Source organism: Ambystoma mexicanum, chromosome 3q, assembly GCF_040938575.1.
Source record: "Ambystoma mexicanum isolate Mex_15411 chromosome 3q, UKY_AmexF1_1, whole genome shotgun sequence".
In the NCBI taxonomy this organism is placed as follows: Eukaryota; Metazoa; Chordata; class Amphibia; order Caudata; family Ambystomatidae; genus Ambystoma; species Ambystoma mexicanum.
Window position 1 is genome coordinate 206,988,173 of NC_090926.1, and position 23,399 is coordinate 207,011,571.

At 48.9% G+C, this 23,399-nt stretch overlaps 1 protein-coding gene across 2 annotated transcripts in view; it reads left to right on the forward strand.

Annotated features, from left to right (window-relative positions):
- Window positions 1-23,399, forward strand: part of LRP1 (LDL receptor related protein 1) — a 1,300,039-nt gene that overhangs the window by 942,459 nt on the left and 334,181 nt on the right. For both annotated transcript variants that reach the window (XM_069653565.1, XM_069653566.1), the window contains exons 59-60: window positions 12,275-12,462; window positions 20,406-20,611. In XM_069653565.1, the coding sequence (XP_069509666.1) occupies window positions 12,275-12,462; window positions 20,406-20,611 (394 nt within the window). The remainder of the gene's footprint in view (window positions 1-12,274; window positions 12,463-20,405; window positions 20,612-23,399) is intronic.

Here is a 23,399-nt window from a genome sequence, read left to right on the forward strand (position 1 = left end):
GACTCCAGTTCAAGACCCTCAAAGGGGGGTGGGGGGGAAGAAGGGGCGAGGAGGCCCCGAAACATCCCTCCCAGGCCGTCACCCAAGCCATGGAGGTCTCTTCCACGGATGACGAGGATCAGGAGTCCTTACACATGGTTTATGAGGATGTTGAAGAGGACGCCGCCGACGGCAGTGGCTAGTTTTCCTGGTCTGCCTGCCTGGTCTGCCTGCTCAGCCGAAAGACTTTTCCTTGGCTATTCTGTTAACTCTACACAACTTGGTGTCGGAGATCCAGCTGAGGATGCCTCTGGCTCCAGTACCTGTGGTCCCCGATCAGCCTCCGGCGAAGAAGCGTCATCTGACGCCTCCATTTCAACCTCCACCACCACGTCTGCTCCCTTCTTCCCCAACAAACTCATACACTGGTATAGGGGCGGATACGCCACGACAACGGATGAGGATATCGTCTCAGCGGACAGTGAACCTCTGCATTTGTATTCTCCACATAGGATATCCCCACCGGAACAGGTGGGATCATTACACTCCATATCATCCCGAGACTCCGTTATTCCAGCTGGCGCCCAAAGAAGCCAAAAAGGAGGGCTTCTTGTACCAGAGGCACAAGGCCAAAAAAAAGATGATTATGGCAGTGTCCCTTCTGGACGATGGTTGGGAGGAGGGCCTGCCCCTCCATGAAGAACCTGTGTACAGCTTCAGCCAAACAGGATAGGCTGGAGAAATAATATAGGGTGCTGGACTCTGCACCCAAGTGCCAGTGGTCACAGCCATTGACGTATTTAGTGGTTCCTCCGGTCAGCGAGAGGAAGAGGGTGGACACAATGGGAAAGAAGGTGATTTACTCTGCAGCATCCACTATCAAAGCAGCCAACGCACTGGCGATCCTGGCCTGGTACGAAAGGGAGTTTTGGTACAAGCTGGGGCCTATTCTGGAGTTCCTCCCTGATGATAAAAAGATAGACAATCGCTCTCTTCCAGGAAGGGTAAGCTGCGCCTGATCATGCCATCACAGTGGTATTGTATGACGCCAACACGGGGTTCCGACAAATGGGGAACGGCGTCTGCCTTCGTCGCCAAGGCTGGAAGAAAGCCACAAATTTCTGTCGGGAAGTCCAGGAGAAGGTGATGCACATACCCTTCGATGGAGAGAACCTTTTTGGGAAGATCGTTGACGAGTCTCTCCAGACTATTAAAGCGGATACAGAGACGGCCCGTTCCCTGCGCACTCTCGAGAAACACTGCTCTTCTTTTCACTCCTCCAAGGGAAAGTCAAGCATGTCTTCAAAATGTTTCTCCACTTCGGAACTTCAACCTTCCAGATCCTCAACTCTGGAGGCCTACAGAGGCCGCTCCCAGGCCTACGGTAGCAGAGGACAGCGTTGCTCGCAGGGCAGGATGCCAGCGCTGAATGAAGCCTCAACCGACTAGGATGTCAGGTGCCCACCTACGCCCCAGGTGGTAGGCCGGCTGTCGAAGTTCATCAGCGAGTGGAGAAAGATCACCACTGACAGATGGATGCTCTTGCCCAAGGACACACCCTGGGGTTTCAATGCAGGTGTCTGCGGATCACACTGTTTTCCCAGCAGGAGCACCACATCCCTCAGCTCCTGGAAGAGGTACGGAGGTGAAGGATGTCCATATCAACATCCTGGAGCTGCGGGCAGTGTTCTGGGCCAACAAGTCATTCCTTCCGTCTCTGAAGGGCAAGGTGGTGAGAATTTTCATGGACAACATCACAATGTTTTACTTCAGGAAACAAGCGGACAAGGACTTGTGGCACTGGGCCATCAGACATGGGATGTTCCTCATCCTTCATCTAGCGGGAGTCAAGAACACCATTGGAGACTCCCTCAGCAGGGAACTGTGCTCCTGCCACGAGTGGGAACTTTGGCAGGATCTGGTGGAACGCTCTTCGTCAAGTGGGGAAGGCCCCAGATGGGTCCATTTGAGACGGTGGCGAACTCCAAATGCCAGAAGTCTGCCAGCAAATTCTACCAACTGAGGAGCCTGGGGGACGCATTCTCCTTCCTGTGGCAAGGGCTGTTTCTGTACAGGTTTCCTCTGTTCCCTCTCCTGTTACGAGTCATTAACACAATGTGTCAATGCAGGCTGATGCTCATCGCCTCGGTATGACCGATGCAAATTTGGTAACCCGACCTTCTCAGCCTGTCGGTGTCGTCTCCCGTCAAGCTGCCAGTGGTTCTGAATCTTCTCAGCAGAGAAGAAGCAGCAATCCTTCATCACAAATCTGGATTGCTGAACGTGAGGGCTTGGCTTCTTCAGCCCTACAGTTTGGAGGGAATGAGACTGCAGGGAGGTCCTTGTCGAAGCCAGGTCGTCGACTTTGAAGTGCCACGGTCAAAAGTGGAAGCGTTTCACTACGTGGTGCCGGTCACAGAAAATTACCCCTCTTTAGGGTCACGTCCCCCAGATCCTGCCATACTTGCTATCCTTGGCCAAGGCCGGACTGGCGCACGCCTCCATCAAGGTACATCTGGCGGCTATATCCCGGTGCATCAGGTCACCAGGAAGATCATCACGACTAGTCAAGGAGTTTCTCAAAGGACTTTTCAGTTCTCCAGCATGGGGTCTGGCATGGATTCTCATGCTCATGAATATTCCCTGCCGTCAGGCTGGGAATCCTCAGTAAAGAAAAAATCTGTTTGTTTCACTTCTGAACTATTTTTCTCCTAACAACCAATCACTGGTCGCTGGGTCATACTGCCCCCAGCCAATGACTGCCCGCTACCTATGCCCCTCCTCTGGCAGCCATCTTCATATTTTTACCGCACGTTCAACTGTTGGGAGTCCTCGTGCTATAGCTCTCGAGCTTTTACTGCATTTTGCGATTTTACTAAGAGTTTTGCTCTATTTTTTCAGTCAATCGAGCCTCAAGCTCCATCGATCCACCTTTCGATTAACGGGGACCCGCTTTCGGATTCTTCATCGCCCCTCAAGGGCGAATTTCATCAGGCTTCTTCTTGGAGGATTCCAGAAGCTTCTTCAAGGCCTACGCTGCATGGACATGGCAGAGAAGGACTCTGTGCCTCTCTTCAAGGTATGCCCCGGCTGCACCCTAGGGAATGTTTTTTCAGATGGACATTCCCTGTGCCTTTACTGCCTGCACTCTGACTCGACGGATGTGGAGGATGACTGTGTGTCTTGTCAGGAGATGGTACCCCACATGCTCCATGACCGACGCAGGCGTCTCAACGAGTGGCAGCAGGCCAAGGCCCCTGCTCTGGGTGAGTCAAGGCAGCATGCCTCCCCTGCCCAGAAAAAGAAAGTTGAGCGGTCTTCTAAGACCTTTGAGGGCGCCCATCCCGCGGGAGCCCTACATAAGGTTAAGCACTGTGAGTCCACTGACACCGGAGCGCCGTTGCAATGGGCTCCACGGCGACCAGGGTAAGTACAGCATCTCCAGCGCCTTCGACCATGAGCCAACGCTCAAGTTCTTGGGAAGTCGGACCATCCGGGCAAGCTGACTTGGAGAAGACAGACAGGCCGTACTGAGAAGGCCAAGGGGGGGGCGGGGCTCAGACCCTTCCCCTAAGGTGAAGGACTTGGGCTCGACCAAGGTCGAGGTAGTGAAGGCCCAGGTACATCTAACAAAGGCCCCTTCCATCGGAGTAATGGTGGCGTTCCTCGTGAAGGCCGCTGAGGCAGAGCCGCAAGGCCCTGAAGGCAAGAGTGTATCTGCCTTCCAGGAGGGAGTTCTCTTTTCAACCCATCGAAAAGACGACAGAGAAGATGATGCCTATCATTTCCCCAAAACCGACTCCCTTGGTCGCAGAGAAGGGGGGGGCATGGTAGCCCTTCTCGGCTCGGATATCTCCTCTGAGGAGCTTACCAACCTTCGGACCCTCCAGGAGGCATGATGCATCAAGAGCAGCAGGCCCTACGGGAAGGATCCAGATGAGGGCGATAATGAAGATGACGAGGAGCAACAGGTCTTTGAGGGCTTGGAGGACTAGCCTAAGCCACAAACGCCCTTGCCTCTGTCGCCGCAGCCCCCTCAGCAACCACCGGGAGATATCTCAGTGGACATTCTCACTGCTCTGCATACCCTATGCTCGGAGATCTGGACGAGGATGCCTCTTGCGCCGGCGGCCCCACCTTCAGCGCCGGGACCATTGCCGGGACCATTGGAGGAACCACCATTCAAGAAGAGGAGAGTTTACCCTCCGCCTCCCTTCCACTCTTCGCCTCTCTCTCCCCGCCACACCCTCCCCGAGGGATGAGACGGATCCAGACACATTAACAGGCACGGATGACGATGGCATATTGGGGGGGATCTCCCGTCTCTGCCGCCCAGATCTTCACTGCCCGACGAGATAGGCTCATTCCACGCCATGATCTCAAGGGCCTCAGAGCTGTTCGAGCTTGCCCCTGGGGAGAAGAAGAGGGTTTCCCTTTACCAGCGCCGCAAGGTGAAAAGAAAGACCGTACTTTCGATCCCACTCTTGGATGACATTTGGGACAAGGGTTTGTCCCTCATGAAGAACCCTTTCTCGTCCCCGGCAAAGAGGGACCGTTATGAGAAGAAATAAAGGGTGCAGGACTCTGCGTCCAAGTGCTTACGGTCCCAGCTGTCTCCAGACTGTGTTTTTGGCCGCCATCGTGGTGCGTTATGACAGGAAGCTTTGGTTCAAGATCGCTCCCCGCCTGGACTTCCTAGGGCAGAGGCATTGGAGATCCCACAGGAAGGCGAGGTGGCATCGAACCACGCCATTACAGTGGTGTCAGACATTGCCAACACGGGGTTCTGCCAAATGGGGAACAGCGTTTGCCTTCGTCGGTGGGGCTGGCTTAGGGCCACTAATTTCCGCCAGGATGTTCAGTCGAAGGCTCGGACAATTTGTTCAGGAAGACTGTGGATGAGTCTCTTCAGGCCATCAAGGAAGATGCCCAGAAGGCTCGTTCCTTGGGCATGCTTCAGCAACGACGGCTGTCCTTTCTTCCTTCCGGAGGAAAATCACAAGGTTCTTTCAAAGGATTTAGGGGAGGTGCTTCATCCTACCGTCAACCTTCCGGCTTGTCGGCCCAGTAGACCTACCGGTGCCGTGCCAAATCTGGAGGTGGACGACGTCATCATCAAAGCTCCCAACACGGCGCATCGACATCAAAACAGGATTGAACCAGCCGGGCGTCGGGCCCCCACTGAGCACCCTGGTGGGAGGCCAGTTGGCAAACTTTGTCAGCATGTGGAAGACCATCTCTACCGACCATTGGGTGCTGGATGCTCTCGCCCACGGACACACCCTAGAGTTCCACGGAAACACCCTAGAGTTCCAACTGAAGTGTCTCCATATACCACCAGTGGCCCGGCAGAGAAACCACATCCCTCAGCTTCTGCTGCAGGTGCGGGCCATGCTCGAAAAGGGTGCAATCAAGCTCATCCCAAAGAGGCTCTGGGGCTCCAGAGTGTACTCTTGTTACTTCCTCATCAAGAAGACTGGCAGTTGGAGGCCCATCCTGGACCTCCGCCGTCTGAACAAGTCCCAAAAGTTTCAGATGGTGACTCTTCAGCACGTGATAGGACAGCTGGAAGAGGGGGATTTTCTTTCATCGCTGGACTTGGAAGATGACTATTTTCACATCCCCATACACAAGGGCCACCGCAAGTTCCTCTGCTTCGTGGTTCAAGGGCAACATTACCAGTTGAAGGCCCTTCCCTTCGGATTGAAGTCGGCACCAAGAGTTTTCACCAAGTGCCTGGCGCCGGTTGCGGCGCAGCTGCGTCTGAGGGATCTACGTGTACTGTTACCTGAACGACTGGCTCATCTGTGCAAGTTCAAAGGACATTGCAGTCACACACACGGCGAGGACCGTCCAACTCCTGACGGATCTGTGGTTCTTGGTGAACTATGCAAAATACTGCTTGATTCCATTGCAGGACACGCTGTTTATGGGATCCCGACTCAAAAGTGTCGTGCCTGACGTCTCCGTCGGAGGAGAGGATAGTGGCCAACTTGGGAAGGTAGAACGGCTGTTATCCCTGAAGATCGCAAGGTGAGGTCCATCAAGTCCATGCTCGGCATGATGTCATGTATGTACCTCATTCGGCTGTGTAGGCTACGATGTGTCCACTTCAGGAGTTCAATCGGTGCCCGCTGGCTACAAGTGTCGGGAAGCTTTGAGGACAAGGTCACACTCGAGGAGAGTTTCTGTCGAGCGATACGGTGGTGGGGAATGTGCGAATATCTGTCAGCAGGCGCAGATTTCCAGACCCCACCTCATCAGGAGACAGTCATGACGGACCCCTCCCTGGAAGGATGGGGAGCGCACACCGGAAGTCTTCATGCAAGAGGCTTGTGTTTACCGGAGGACAAGACATTGCACATCAACGTGTTGGAGCTACGGGCAGAGTTTTGGGCCCTCAAGTCCTTCCTTCCGTCCCTCAAGGGCAAAGTGGTATGGGTCTTAACAGACAACACCACCACGATGTTCTACATCAGGAAGCAGGGTGGGACCAGATCCCCCGACCCTCTCCAAAGAGGCGCAGGACCTTTGGCACTGGGCCGTAGCCCAAGGGATGTTCCTCATCCCGTTTCATTTGGCAGATATGGTACCCGAACCTTCTGGACATGACAGCGTCCCCTCCAGTCAAGCTTCCGGCAGTTGCAGATCTCGCCGGGGAAGGAAGTGCGATTCTGCACCACGAGCCAGGATCGCTGAACCTGAAGGCCTGGCTCCTGCGGCACTAAAGTTTGGGGGGCTACGATCTCCCAGCGGATTGTAAGGAGGTGCTCGCCAAGGCCAGAGCTTCGTCTACTCTAAAATGCTACGGGCACAAGTGGAAGGGGTTCGCCTTTTGGTGCCATACTCAGAAGATTGACCCTTTACGAGTCACTGCTCCGCAGGTGCTTCCGTAATTGTTGTCGTTGGCCAAGGCAGGACTGGCCCGTGCTTTCATCAAAGTTCATCTGGTGGCTATCTCCCGCTACACCAGTTCTCTTGGACGACCATCCTTATGGTCGCATCGATTGATCAAGGAGTTTGTTAAAGGACTATTTTGCTTGTTCCTGCCGGTGAAGGCTCCGGCCCTGGCGTGGGAGCTCAATGTGGTGTTGACTAGGCTCATTGGTTCTCCATTCGAGCCTATGCGTTCGGTGCCACTGTAAATTTTGTCGTGGAAAACCACTTTTCTTGTGGCCATCACCTCTGCACGACGAGTGGGAGAGATCCAAGCCCTCTCTTGTAAACAGCCTTATTTGACATTGCACAAGATGAGGGTGGTGCTACGGACGCACCCCTCCTTCATGGCCAAGGTGCGGTTGGACTTTCATCTAAACGAGCCCTTGGTGTTACCTATATTCTTCCCAACGCCTTTGTCGCCGGCTGAGAGGACTTTGCACTCGCTGGATGTGGCGAGAGCGCTGAAGTTCTATGTTGACCGCACACGCTGGATGTGGCTAGAGTGCTGAAGTTCTATGTTGACCGCACGAGTTTCCGGAAGACGTCGCAACTTTTTGTGAACTTTGGCCCTGTGAACCATGGGAAGGCCCTCTCTAAGGCTTCTTCTTCCAGGTGGCTCTCCGGCTGTATCACCCATTGTCATTGGTTGGCAAACCGAGAGTTGTCTGGCCGTCCGAAAGCCCACTCGACCAGAGCGATTGCTGCAACTACGGCATTCCTGACTGGTGTACCCCTGCTTGACATCTGCAGGGCTGCTACATGGAGGTTGATGCACACCTTCATGAAGTTCTACTGCGTTGACAGGGATTCCAGGGAGGAGTCCAGAGTCGGCCAAGCACTGGCGCGCAACCTGCTCGTCTGAAGGTGAGCCTGGTGAGGAGGTAAGAGATGCTTAATGTTGAGCATTGCCACCTCCTGTGGTTGCATGTATGTACTGCTGTGTATTCTTCATGAGGATATGAATCCATGCCAGACCCTGTGCTGGAGAAGGAACAAGTTACTTACCTGTAACTGTTCTCCAGCATGGGTCTGACATGGATTCACATGCAAACCCTTCCGCCTACCCCTCTGCGGCTCTTCTCTTGGTCCTAATGCTACTTTACGTGCTATCAAATCTGAAGATAGCTGCCAGAGGAGGGGCTAAGGTAGAGGGCAGTCATTGGCTGGGGGCGGTATGACTGTTAGGCAAGATTGTATGCAGTACCCTTAGGGTGCACTACAACAACCCTGACCACCTGACAGTAGTAACCCAACCTTTTGTATCAGCCTGTACTACACAGGTTTGTAGTGTGGACGAGAAGCCAGGCTTATCTCAAGAGGGGTCAATGTGAGCTGCAGGGGAGTTGCACAGAGTTTCACAGTGACAAGTATCTAAGCAAACACTTACACACAGGGTTTCTTGATGAAACAATTATTAATTTATCAGTCAGTTCATATAAGCCTTCTTCAGAAGGGAGCACTGTAAAACACCACACAAATGTACTTCAAAATTATACACTCTTAATTTCAGTATCAGTAAATACTCATTTGGGAGGCATACAGCAGAGACCTACACAAACAGGTGACTTCAATTTCTAGGGTGCTGTTGACATTAATGTATTACTGTTGGCATTCAGAATTAGTTAAGAGCAAGCAAAAAGGGAAAAGACTATTGGAGCAAACAAGATACCACAAATATTTCTGAAGCGGGCAAATACTTTCAGATCCCCCAATAAGTCATTTAGTTAAAACATGCTAAGCCAAAGTCAATAGGCAAGAGTCTATATGGGCTGAAGCACTTCTTTGAAGGTAAGTAGAAAAGTCTTTGCGCAATGTTTCAAAAGTCTTTGAATAAAAAGATGAATCAATGTAGGGCCACAAGCTGTTAGACTTGTGAGTAGTAGAAGATGCAAGCAACTCTACAGCAAGATGCAAGTTCTCTTAGACTTTGTACAGTACCTTTTAAAATGAAGAAAAGATGCAGCAGATGACTCCTTTTCCTGTGCAGCTCTGCAGATCTCACTGTTCCTGGGCCTCGGTGGTGGCGACAAGAGGGAGGACATCAGGGGGGGGGGGGGAGCTCCTGCACTGGGACGGTCAAAACTTGCAACCGGCAAAATTCACTTTCAGTGGCGGTTCAGTGTTTTAGCTCCTCGCGTCTAACGCAAATAGCAATACTGCGGTTCCTGGCTGTCGAGATGGACTTTCCTTGCTTCTAGGGTCCCGCACTCTGTTGAGGGGCCTCAGGCTCTATCAGTCCTGATTCCTGGGAGTCTGGAGTATCTTCCTGGAGCTCATGGCCAAATTTAGAAGCAACACACACAAATTGGTGTTCCTCACCATGGCTCTACGGTTTCCAGCAGCAACTCTGTGGAAATTCAACCAGCTCTGAGATGGATGTCCAGGTGGCTTACTTTGGAGTTGATTGGTCCCACCAACTCAAGGAGAGAAGTCATCCTTGTAGGAGCTTCTCTGTCGATGTGAACTTGGCATTTCGGCACTGCAGTAGGGCTTCACCGGGCAAATCAACGGTCCAGGAGTTGCTGCAGGCATCCTCTTCAAGTTCTTCTTCGGTTCCTTCATTCCAAGCCAAAGGACTCGGCTTTTATACAGTTCTCTCCCTTTGATTCCAGCCTAGCTGTCAGTTACCCAGCAGGGTGGCTGTCCTTGCCAGACAGTCAACCAGCCAATCATCGGCATGCATTTGGGTCTCCTAGGAGACTAAGCACAGGGAGTCTTGGGCACTTCCTGCCTACCCAAGACATCATGGAACCAGAGGCGGGTTTTACTCGTGAATCCTGCCAAAGGCAAAATGAACAAAGGTACCAAACCTGGATTGGCTTGCAGAGTAAATCTCAAGAAGGACCTTTCCACACAAAAATGGCAAAAAAAGATCAGCAGGGCCATTTTGACACAAATGGCACCCTTTGGTCTTTACTGCAGCTGCGAATGCAGCCTGCGGTAAATGCACACCATGGTAGTAAAAACGAAAACACTGTCACAAGGCATTCAGTGAGGAAAGGGTAACATAAACATGTTACATGAGAAGATGGACAAAGGGGATACAAAGTAACCCCTCCAGAACCCTTTGTAAGCTAGTGTGTGCTGTGTCTAGAAAGTTACACATTTAAGTAAAGTCGATTTCACTCCATTGCTCTGGGAAACAGTAGTTTATCCCAGAGAAGGTATTTAAACCTTGGGGAAATCTAAGAATTCCCTGTGTCACTGCACTAAAGGTGCTTTGTGTCGCAATGTAAAAGATGATGCTTATGGAGTTTGTCAGACTCCACAACCAAAATAATCACAGAGGTCAGAAACCATATTAAAATACATGAGACAGTGGGGAAAAAGGGTCTCACTCTCTTCAGGTTAAAAAAAAATGAAGTCCTCAAAATTCAGCAAAGTTGCTGGGGGTCTCTAAGGTAGAGGGAATTGGCACATTTCTGAGAATTCTCCATAACAATAACCCAGAGACCATTGATTGGTTGTTAGGAGAAAGACAGTTCAGAAGTGAAACTGAAACTAATTTTTTCTTTACTGAGGATTCCCAGCCTGACGATGGGGAATATTCATGAGCATGTGAATCCATGCCAGACCATGCTGGAGAACAACAGTTACAGGTAAGTAACTTTTTCCTTTTGCAGGTAGAGTGATACAAGTTTTAATTACGGTGTCAGGTGATAAAACACACACAGCTCTATGATTCTAAAATACAAGAATGAGTCAGAATGCAAAAAAATAAAACGAGGTCTGGATGGAGCAACTGAGGCATAGCAGGGGACCTCTTGAAAGTTCTCTCTTGCTTTTGGCATGCTCTCCTTCTCAGTAGTAAGCCCAAGTGAAGTGGTGGCCTGGGTTTGTGAGGGGAGCCAACTCTATCACCTAATCTACCCCCTTGCCCAGTTCACTGGGTTATTGGATGTTAATTACACAAACACTCAATCCCGCACTCACAGCCCAATTCCTTTTTGTAGCACTTGAGAGGAGCTATCTGTTTTATCAGTATGATTTCCTAATTCAAATTTCACAACTGATTCCCTGCCAAGATCGCATACATCCAGGTCTGGCTTTGAAGCTAACCATCCTTTGCATGCTGGGGCTTATAATTTTACACTATCAAATATAGTTATGAGCCTACAAGTTCCAGCATGCAAAATGAACTTGATTTTAAGGTGCCAGCTTTCTGACAGGGTGTTCATGATCACCTAGAATCTTTGACAAATTTGCACTTCGTGAATGGAATCAGTAGAAGCATTCAAAGCAAGATATTGTGTGCTTGTGGTCTTCTATTATCAACCAGCAAGCAGAAATATGGCTGTCTTGGGTTGGTGGCCACCCATGAAAGAGTTAGACTGTCTATCTTTAATTTTAGAAATTGTTGTGTTGTTGCTCTGAACGCTGTAGACTGGTGTACTTTCTCTTAACGAGCATCTCAACGTTGTCCACTATTTTATTTTGCTGCACTGCGCCAGTTATATGCTGCAGACCTTTTCAGCATTTATACAATGCTCTGACCCCCAGTCAGTAGGTGTGGATGACGCCAACAAAAATGCCTACGGTTGCCTTTTTACTGAGGGGCTACAGCAGTTGCCAAACCAATATGGAGGTGAATTTGAGGGATATTCACACAACTCTGTGTGCACAACGTTTGTAGAACGGTGTAGTCTGGAATGGCAAGTCTTGTTAGCAATTTAGCCTTAGGGGTCCCTACTCTTGGGCGCCTCTAAATATGTGACTAGTTTGCCTAAACACTTGACTGCAGACATAGTTTATGAATCCATGGTATTACTTCATTGCATTCCGGCCAAACCATAGTTTTGCGAATAGCCGGACTACTGAAATGGTTTGCAAACTGAAAATCAATGAAATTGGTAGTCTTATCATATCTGCTTCCGGGTTCATGTGCCTTCAAGAAAACTCATGGCGCTATGAACCTTCTTTGAATCTGCCTTTCTTTTTTGGGTAAAGTTTGTAGTACAACTGGTTTAGACCAAACACGCTTCAGAAAAGTAAATATGAAGGCAATGAGGTGTATCAACGCTACGGTTTTCAGTGACTGCCATAAGGGAGTTTTATTGCAGACCTGTCCACCATGGTAGACGCTCACTATTTTGTTTATGAAAACACCCACCCATTCTGGTCGTAACCACTTGATGGCAATATAATGCACAACATGTCAATCTCGAAGAGGGCTTTACATTTTTTGTTACAGGTAGGTACCTTATTTCTGCTCTATTGTTTTGTGCGTCATGAACCTGTAACTGTCTGATTTGTTGGCTCATTCAGCCTGTAGATTGCACAGTCCTGCTTAGGGCAAGTTTATAAGTGAAGTTTGATGTGTTCAGACTGTAGTTCCTGAGTGCAGTTTCTTCCCTAGGTTCTCCATCGCACTGGCTTGAGCAACCCTGATGGACTGGCTGTAGACTGGGTTGGAGGAAATCTCTACTGGTGCGATAAGGGGAGGGACACCATTGAAGTGTCGAAGCTGAATGGTGCCTACCGTACAGTGCTTGTGAACTCTGGCTTAAGGGAGCCTCGGGCACTAGTGGTCGATGTGCAAAATGGGTAAGCATTATGTGAATGGCGGCAAAAGTTATCCCTGAATTTGAGATTTGCATTGGTCACTGTGTAGAACATCTTTTGTGCTGTCTTGCTGGGCATGAAATGTACTCAAGTCCTTATGTAAATGGCACTAGGAATGTGCAGCCTGATTGCTCTTGGCCCCGTGCCAATGGGGGCCCTGCAGGCAACAGCTGCCACAGGTACAATGATGGGAATGCGTTTAGGCATCAGGCCCTGCTGTGACTGCCCCAAATCACCTGTTGGGGAGATTTCCCTCTAGCTCACTAGTCTCTCTGGGTAGTACTTGTGACATGGTAGCCCCGGACTAACTCTTAGGAGGTGGAGCGAGGTATTTCACATGTACAGTACGCATTTTTCATAATACCAAGTAAGCGAAAGTCCACACACTATATTTTATTAAAATATATTTATGTACGAATAGAGGAAGAGAAAAAGCAATACTTAAAGGTAAGAAACACCGTTTTAAGTAAGTTATTTAGTCGAGTCCCACCTAGTAAGAACAAGGCAGTAGTAGGTATGTTTAAATGCTTTTCTATCTAGGCTATCAAGCTCAAGAGGAAACCAGGGTTGGTCAGTAGTGTGCCTAAGGGGCAGTCTTTTAAGAGAAAGAGTTAGCTTTGGCCAAAAGTGCCACAGGGAGCAGTTCATGGATGCCCTTGAGTTCTTTAAAGAACAAGAGGTGGCCCGGGGATGAAGGAAAGACTCCCCTGCAGCACCAATGAGTCACTAGAGCAATACCCTGAGACCGAAAAAGCAGTTCTGCAGAAAATGGTCATCAGTTTTCCAGAGGTAGTTGCTATGGAGGTTGTTTAGTGACCACTGATGGATCTTGCGACACGTCACCCATGCAGGAGAGACCCCCCCCCAAGACCCTTGGGCAGAGTGATTATTCATGATTCACTGATTGCCAGGTAGGGCCCAGAGGAGTTGAAAGGAGTCGTTGGCGGTTGCTAGTGATAGTGTTCCCCTGGTCATCAGGCACAAGAATTGCTATTTGAGGATTGCATTGGATCAGAAAGACCCTAGGAAAGAAAAATGTTTGAAGAAATGTTGATGTCGCATTGCAGAGGAGCTCGCCAAAGGAGGACGACTGGGAAGGAGAGTTTGGCAGTGCAGTTGCAGGAACCGAGGCAGCATTTGCCTCTGGAGCCACCCAGGTCGACTAGGTGTAGCCAGAACGCTTGCCTGTGTTAGGACTGATTTTTCTATACTCTGGCCTGGTGGACAGATGTGTAGAAGGTCCACCAGGTTTTGTGACTGGACAACTCGGAGTACATATATGAAATCATTGGAGTAGGGCAAAATACATAGCAAACCACTGCAAAGGAAAGTCCATCCCAAAGATGTATGGGGCCTTGTGCCCAATAGTTCACCAAAGTTCCACACAGTTTTGGGAGACAGGAGAAAATGAGTAGAGGTTTTTGGGGAGTTTTCCCAAAGTCAAGTTTGGAGGTAGACTTTACAAAACGATCCCAATGGTTTGTAGATCCCCCCCCCCCCCAACTCTTAGTATCAGTCTGTACTACTCATGGACCCTTGGCAGAGTGGCAGAGCAGTCGGGCATATTGTTAGGCAAGGTTTGGCACAGTACCCTTTGGGTGCACTACAACAACGTTGACCTGCTGGCAATAGGAACCTAACCTTTGGTATAAGTCTGTGTTAGGCAAAGTTTGTATGCAGTACCCTCTGGGAACACTACAAACAATTGGGACTACAGGCATAGGTAACCCAACCTTTGGTATAAGCTTGTGCTACACAGTTATGGTAGCATGTTGAGCAGCCAGGCGTATCTCAAGAGGGGAAATGTGAGCTGTAGTGGAGTTACGCAAAGATTCACAGTTGCAGGTATTCAAATAAACTCTTACACTCAAGGTTTCGTGCATAAACAATTATTAATCAGTCAGTTATAAAGCCTTCTTTAGAAGGGAGCAATATAATATTAACACACAAATAAACTTCAATACTGTACACTCTGAGTTTCTGAATCAATAGAGACCCTTTTGGGATGGCCCACAGACGCAACCTACACCCACAGGTGACTTCAATAACAACGGTGCTGGGGACATTAATATCTTACTGTTGGCATTCTGAATACTCTTAAAAGTTGGTAAAAGGCAAAGGTTATTAGAACAACTAGAGACCAAAAATATTCTTAATCAGGGCAAATACTTTTTGATCCTCTTAGTCATACAATTCAATAGGCTAAGCAAAAGTCAGTGGGCAAAAGTCTTGGATAGGATGAAGCACTTCTAGTAAGTAAATGGAAAAGTCTTTGCACAAGTTCGTAGGAGTCTTTGATAAAAAAGAAGAATCGAATGTAGGGCCACGAGCTGATTAGACTTGTGTGTTGTTGAAGTTAGAAGCACTTCTACAGTAAGAGGTTAAGTTATCTTATACTTGGTTTACAGTACCTTGATAAAGAAGAAACGATGCAGCTGATGACTTCTGTTTCTGTGCAGCTGTGCAGATCTCACTGTTTCTGGGCCTCAGTCATGGGGACAAGAGGCAGGACGTCGGGGGACTCCTGTGATGCACTGGGACTGCCAAAACCTGCAACCGGCGAACTTCACTTGCAGTGGCTGTTTCGCATTTCAGCTCCTCGCGACTACCGCAAATAGCAACAACGTGATTCCTGGCTGTCAAGATGGACTGTCCTGGCTTCTGGGGTCCCACACTCTGCTGAGTGGGCTCAGGCTTGGTCAGTCCTGCGCCTGAGAGTCCAGAGGATTTTCCGAAAGCTTTATGCCAGCTTAAAAGCAACACACATAATCTGGTGTTCGTCTCCCTGGCTATACGGTTTCCAGCAGCACTCTGTGGAAATTCAACCAGCTTCGAGATGGATGTCCAGGGGGCTTACTTTAGAGGTGATTGGTCCCACCAACTTAAGGGGAGAGGTCGTCCTTGCAGGGGCTTCTCTGTCGATGTGAATCTGGCATTTTGGCACTGCAGAAGGGCTTCACCAGGCAAACTAACGGTCCAGGAGTTGCAGCAGGTGTCTTCTTCAAACTCTTCTTCGGTTCCTTCGTCCAGTGGTCGACTATGCCTTCCAAGCCAAAAGACTCGCCTTTCATTCAGTTCTCTCCCATTCATTCCAGCCTAGCTGTCACTCGCCCAGCAGGGTGGCTGTCCTTGCCGGACAGTCAGCCAGCCAATCACCACAGAGTGCATTTGGGTCTCCTAGGAGACTAAGCACAGGGAGTTCCAGGCACTTCCCTCACTTCCTGTCAACCCCAGATACTCTGAAGCCAGAGGCGGGCTTCACTCCTGAATCCCACCAAAGGCACAAATGAACAAAGAGACCAAACCTGGTTTGGTGCTCAGAGAAAATCTCTAGAAAGACCTTTCCACAAAGAAATAGGGAAAGAATACGAAAGGGTGCCATTTTGACAAAGATGGCTTCCGTGGTAGCTTTACTTTGGCTGCAAATGCAACCTGCAGTAAATGCAAACCATGGTAGTTCGAATGAAACCACTGCCACCAGCCATTCTGTGAGGGAAGGGTAATATAAAAATGTTACATGAGCAGCTAGACACAGGGGATACTAAGTAACCCCTCCAGCACTCTATTGTAAAATAGGGTGTGCTGGGTCTTGCAAGTTTACAATGGTAAGTAAAGTCAATTTCATTTTTACTGCTTTGGGAAACAGTAGTCACAAACCGGCAGTACCTGCAATTTCAGCCATCTCACTCCAATGGAAGCGCTTCTGGAGCTGCTTCTGTGTTCACTGCTGTATGATTGTCTGTCACCACCTGACCGTGGTGACTTCCATTGGCACAATCTTTCTTCAGTCCCGTGAGGTGTCTTGAAGGGTCTGTCCCGCTGAAGTCTTCACCTTTTCTTCATTTGGCCTTTAGTTGCATATGAGAAAAATATCACAAACTGTAAAACATCACCCAACTGCGACCAGCTTGTCATAGGCACATTGTGAAAGTAACCCAAAGGCCATTGTATTAATGGTTATAAGAGCACAAAGAATCTTAACTGCTCTTCACTGAAAGGTGATGTGTTCAATAGTAAAAATTCAAGAATTCATAAAGACCGACAGTATCTCATTGCTCACAGTATCTGGTACTACCAAGTTTCCCAACATGAATGAGCAGAACTGGCAACAGAAGTAAAACAGAAGACTTTACTGAGCTCCAAAAGTCACGACCGAGTTCAAAATGAGCAGAAAGAATGGGGTTCCATGGGCATCTTTGGAGAGAAAAGTGCTAAAATAATCTTTCCTATTAACTATTGTATATTGTTATACTTGCCTGTTCAACTAGAAGTACTGATGTTGCAATGTGTATTGCATTGTAGCCCTAGATCACTCTCACACCTTCCTAAAACTAAGCCTTGCCACTCTGTTGCCGACCTTGATTCGGTGTGAATAAACTGAAACAAAAGACAGCTCCCCCAGAGCTGATATAACAAATCCATCTTGACACCTTCCAGTAGATGGAGGAATATGCATAGCATGTGACTCTAAACAGATACAGGCGCCAGAAAGACTATGGGCCTCATTACACGTTGTCCGGTAAAAATCGGAATTTAATGGCATGGCGCCATCAGAGTGTCCGCCCTCGCAAGAGGCTGCTAATAGCGTCCCATCACGAGTACGCGGACACGAGCATAGCGCCATGCCGTAAATGACCGTACCGCCCTGCCGCTAAATTCCCCAAAACGCCCCTTACCGGCGTCGTCCAAACCCTCGATAGCGCCTCCGCCCTCCCGCCACCTGTAAATAGCGGTCACCGCTATTACCGGTCAAAGTTAAAAAGCGGAACCGGAAATTATGCCATCGCACAGGAACGGGAAAGAGCATGGCGGCCATCTTTAAGAACACAATCCATTGCCATCCTCTGCATCCAGGACATATATCCAGGGAACTCCGACCAGGAACCATACCGGATAGCCCGAAGATGCCGAAGGCCCTAAAAAAAACAGCTGATCGCCAGCGCAAAGAAAATTTTTCCAATGAGGAGCTTGTGATGCTGACCACCACACTTGCTGCCAATGCAGAAGTAGTGTTTGTGAATGACATGCGGAGGGAGGCCCTCCTAAAGAAAAAGGCCATCTGGGACGAAGTCGCACAAAAAGTCAGTGCGGTGGGCACTACCACCCGGAGTGTGAAGGACTGCCGCAAGAGGTGGGACGACCTCCGGGTCCGTGTGCGGAATATATTATCGGTGAACCGCAACATGGCAATGGGCACATGAGGTGGCGCAGAGTCCCCATTGAAGTTGAAGGAGTGGGAGGAGATATGTGCCTCCACGATTGGAGTCGAATCGATCGAAGGTGTCGGAGATATGGAGCTTGGCGTGGCCATTTCATCCGATGGAGGTGAGTGTATACACCAAACAATGCGCAGTGAAGGGTGAGGGGTCCCCCAATCATGTGTCCATATGAATGCCGTGGATCCAGCCACAAACGGACATGCATGCATCACCACATACCCGTCCAAAATAGGGCCAATCATGCATGAGCCAGCCAACATCCCCATTACCTGCCTCCACACCGAAGAGCCCCAAATCCATTGGACGGCATGACGTATGCATCCTGCATAAGGCAGGTCGACCCATAGATGATGATTTACCCCTTTTGTCACCCCTGCAGGATCACACACGGTAACTGAGGATCCACACACTTCAACACCTGCTCCCGCACCCAGGAAAAAAGCCAGGAGGGATGCCACGGGGGACACCGCCACATCCTCTAGGGGACTCAGGAGGAGTGACCATGATCACAGGGACAAAGGCATCAGGAGCAGCAGTTTGACGCAGCCAGAGGCCATGCCTGCTGCTGTCGTGGCACCCACGGGAGTGTGTCCCAGCAAGTGAAGGCAGCATTGAGGGAGTGCACTCTGCAGCCACCAGCTCAACGGGTGAGGCAGCAGCCACTGCCCCACTTTCGGATGCGGAGGTAGCACCTGGCATTGAGGATCTGAGTCAGAGCCCCATACCGACACGCCCCTTACTGTCAAGCCCGATGTTCACACCAGGTCCGTTTGGCCAAGGCGGATCACCCACCCACAACCAAGATGTGTCATGGAGCCCCCAGGTATCCTCACCTGATGCCAGTGCAATGGATCCAGGCGCATCAGCCATCCCACCGGCAGCCACCATGCAACATGACCTACCAGCCATCTTTCAGCGGCAGACCGAAATCACTGGTCTAGTAGGGCAACATGTGGCTGAGACAGGGCGCCTGAGGGAGGACATTGGTGCATTTGCACAGCAGACAAGGGAGTGCATGGAGGCATGCACCAACCGGATCTGCGATGAAATGGCCCAACTAAGGCAGGCCATGAACCACATTGCAGATGCAATTGAGCGCAGATGCCCACTCCCAACCCAGGAAGAACAGGGCCCCGCCTCCTCAGGGAGTTCACGGCAAACTAGCCCCCTACACCGGTCTATGCGCAACCTGAGGCGCATCACATCGCAACCACCCGAAGACGGAGCAGGCACTGACAAATAGGGCCATCAAGGACTATCTGCCACATGTGGAGAGGGACACTGTCACACCTTGAGGCTCACGTGGGAGTGTTGTGGGGGGATGGGGGTAAGGGCGTTTGCACAGTTGGGGTCATGCACTTTCGGTTCACATTATGTTTGAAATGCACTGTTCTGAGGTTGAAACACAGGCATGGTCTCCATCATTGTGTATGTGTTATTTTCTTTGGGACAGGGGCCTTTGTGGGCCTCAAAATGGGCACAAGGGCAACAATGCACATCTCTCCATCCATGATATCCCACCTTTGTACATGATGCTATTCCTGATTCAGATGCTGACACAGATCCTGTCCCGCCGTGCCATCGCCTCTTGCATGTCCTGGCGGAGCATTTCACCCATACTCATCCACATCATGCTCATCTGGTGGTTGCATAGTGACATGGGCACATTCTATCAGATGCACATTTAGTTGTGCCTTACACATGCCATGGTCATCTTCGCCTTGAATCTGGGGGTTTGTTGGCTGCCCTTGTGGTATTTCTGGGTGCCCTGGTGGTGCTTGCTACGCCAGTCTTGCCCTCCTCCTCCTCCTCCTTCGTCTCATCTGTGCTGCCTGTTGTTGGTGCTGCACTGCAATCATGTACACAGGCCCATGTCATGCTGCTGGTATTGGGACCATCTTGCTGTGGGAAGGGGTGTGGGAAGGGGTGTGGTGTGCTCTTAAGTGCTGCCTGTCTCCATTGCCTCCACCTGTGCTGATTGTGTCCACCTGTGGCAGATGGGAACACTGCTCAGGTCTGTTAACGTGTGGTTTTCGTTGCTGTTATTAGCGCCATGCCGGTAACTGCTTTTTGGGTCTTTGGGATGCCGGTATTGCCATGTACGCATGGGTTGTGATTGCGTGCTATTAGTGCCATGGTGCTATTTACGGTGTGGGGGTCGCGAGCACACGGCCCGCCGCCATTAGTGGCACCGTACATTACGGGTCCACTAATAGCGGTGGGTCCGGGTCGTGATCGGCTTGGGAGAATAACGTTGCCGGTATTTCGTTACCGGTAACGGTATTCCCTTACCGGGCAACGTGTAATGAGGCCCTATGCCTGGGTAAGTAACATTTGTCATGCTGGTAGTAAAATATGTACACTAAAAGCAACTGAAAACACAATGAAAAAAACATACCCTTCAAAACATCAAAGAAGAAAAAATAAATTCTAAAAAGGAACTGCTACATGATCTCAAAGTGGTTCACTTTGAACTTGCCAATCTTCATAACACGTTTTGCGGTTTGATATTTTTGTTTGGTACCCTGTCTATATGATTTGAGTCAGGAAGCAAGCGACCTTATGTTGTCTTAAGTGGCTTACACCGCATGTTGTTGCTGGGAGGGGCTCACTTCCTTATGCCTTTGATCATGCTGAAGATCTGCACTTCATGTGAACTGAGATTTTTTTTCATCAGCTAGGTCTGTGTTTCTCTTCCTATTCCAGCTACCTTTACTGGACCGACTGGGGTGACAATTCACTGATCGGTAAGATTGGCATGGATGGCACAAACCGCAGTGTGATTGTGGACAGCCGGATTACCTGGCCCAATGGCCTTACTCTGGACTATGTCAACAGTCGCATCTACTGGGCTGATGCTCGTGAGGACTACATACAATTTGCCAGCCTGGATGGCAGCAACCGGCACACAGGTGAGGACAGGCTGGGAAAGGGGCCAGGCGGGATGAAGTCACTTGAAGACACTGCTTGGGCAGGCGTATTGGCTATGATCTGCCCCCAGAAAGTCACGTACACATTTAACTTGCAATTGCCCACCACTGGCTATACATGTTTGTTATGCGCAACACTCTTCCCCTCCTTCCTCCTTCACTTCTTGTGGCATCTGTTCCTTCTCTCATTGGAATTTGGGTTCTGAAGTAGTATTTACATAGCTGTTCAATTTTTGTGCAACCCCCAGTTGAGGGTTGTACAACCACAAACCCTATGGTAGGGCACATGCAACAAACCAAAAAGAAAGCCAAACCAAACTCTTTTTAAGGGGGGGAAGTTCTCTCAAAAATGGTATCATTGCCCATAGCAAACAATCAATATCGAAATTGATTTAACAAAAATGTTCTTATGTAAAATAAGCAGTAAAGTCCTGCTTTTAAAGGACATGGGGCCTCCATTTTGCATGTGGAAACTGTAAGGACAGTTTTTCTGAAGTCCAACTAAGGGCTTAGTAAAACCATTCAAGTGAGACATTACAAGACTCCATGCTTTGTATAAGGCTGCACCACCTGAGTATATGGTAGCGTAGACGGAGCAGCCAGGCTCATTTTAGGAGAGAGAGAGAGAGAGAGAGAGAGAGAGAGAGAGAGAGAGAGAGAGAGAGAGAGAGAGAGAGAGAAAGGGCTGTAGCTTGGTACAAAGACATTGTGACATACATACATATGGCCCAAAGAAGCACCCTGTACTGTATGAATAAAGCGGATATTGCAATACAAGTAGGCCAAGATGAATCTTGGGTAAATAATTACTATCACATTATGTATAACCACAATTATAAAAACACACTATGCTTGAGTACACCGGTCCAAGCATACACCTTGTTCAAAAAAACCTAACAGTAATTCTAGGGGTTCAATGTGTTAATATCCCCGCATAAATATCGCCATACAAAAATATCGCCATATTCTTGTGCCGATATTAAGCCATGGAACCTGCAGGGACACCCCTGCAACCTCCAGATTTTTTTTTAATGGAGCTGGATAACCCCCGGTCCCAATAACTCCATAGATTATCCCCACTAATCGTCTATGGCCTTACCCCATGGCCATATATATGGCGATATTGGAGGGTGTCATATTACCCGATACCATTTTAGGGAAGTCAGACCGTATCATAAACATTTAGTATAGGCCACACCTATTCATGGGGAGTTAAACCATGTTACTTTACTATTACTTTCTGTAATACAATGGTAGTACCGTGATGCTCAGCAAAGAAATCACTCAGTAAACCAACCTGCAAGTATACTTTTCTGAACAGTGAACACTCATTCAAGGCACAGTAGAAACCTATATACTTGTATGTTAACGCACAGTTATACTAGGTCAGTAATACTAGGTGGTGGTGTATTCAATTAGTTGCTTTTCTGCTCAGTGGAACACAGTCTAAGATAAGCAAGAACTCTTTACACTAATTTATGATTACACCAGGCAGACCAGGGTCAGCTACACCTAAAGAACCCTTTTTAAGAATGGCACACAGGTATTCTAGGCATGTAAAACTTAATGTTTGTAGTATACGATTACAGTTGCTTTTCAGATCAGTGGAACACAGATTGAGGTAAGCAATAACTCTTTAACTTATTTTAGGATGGCACACAGCTAACTCAAGGTGGGGAGAACCCATATACTTTTTAAAGGCACTATCAGCGACTTAAAGGTAGGTGTAAACCGAAAACTGTTTTAGAAACGTTATCCAACATACCAGGGAAAGCAAAACCCAATGTTACACTTTATGAATAACTCAATGTTATTCCAGGTAGGTAAAACCCAAGGCAGACTTATTCTAAACGTGCTATACAGCCAATTAGGGGAACAAGACCCAGTTGCAGAACTTATTCACCTATTCTCTGAAAGAAATAGTTAGTGAAGCCAACATCATTACCTTAGGGAAAGAGGCACAACCAATTCACAGGTGAGTAAATTGTCTTATACTTTTCAGAATGGCAAAACACACATTCAATGTAAGTAAGAACGTATGTAGCTGTTCACTTTCAGAGTTATTTACCAACTAACTCTTTCACAAGTAAGTACTTTTCAAACACTTGCAATTCAAGACAGAATCCTTTTCTTACCCAGTCCTTCTATTGCAGGAGTTCACCCTTAGGCAGAAAAGAGGGACCCTAGTGGTCTACGTGCCAGAAATAGGTATGGCGGGAAAAGGTTCTGTTGCAGCAAAAGTCAGAGTTTCTTGGAAGACTGTTCAAACAAGTAAGTAGTTCACTTTGAAGTTAGTTGGGGTCCACTTTTGAGGAGACACCGTAGGAGGATTCCAGCAGTGGGCATGGGTGAGTTGTATGAGAGGACTCCCAATCACAGAAACACCCCAAAGCTTTACAGAAATCACACAGGCTTAAGGTGTGTAAAGACCTTCGCCAACACAGTACCTCAGCACAGAAGAAGAGTTGCAGCCGGAAGACTTCAGCATCCGCAGCCAAAAACCGGTTGATGGATTCCTATGTCATGAAGACAGACAGAACTTTGGAAGGGATTTTGCAGCAGGGATCAACCGAGAAGGCTCCAGGCAAGAGTTTCTTCATGGCTGGATGTGGCTCTGTGGTTTTGGCACATTTTTCATGAGCTAGAAGAAGACTGAATATCGCTGATTAGATTCTCGTCATTTGTAACGTACATCACTCTATCGAGGGGACTTTTCAGACTTGATTCACGTCTCTGGAGGGCCAGCAGGATGCCACCAAAGTTTCAGCTT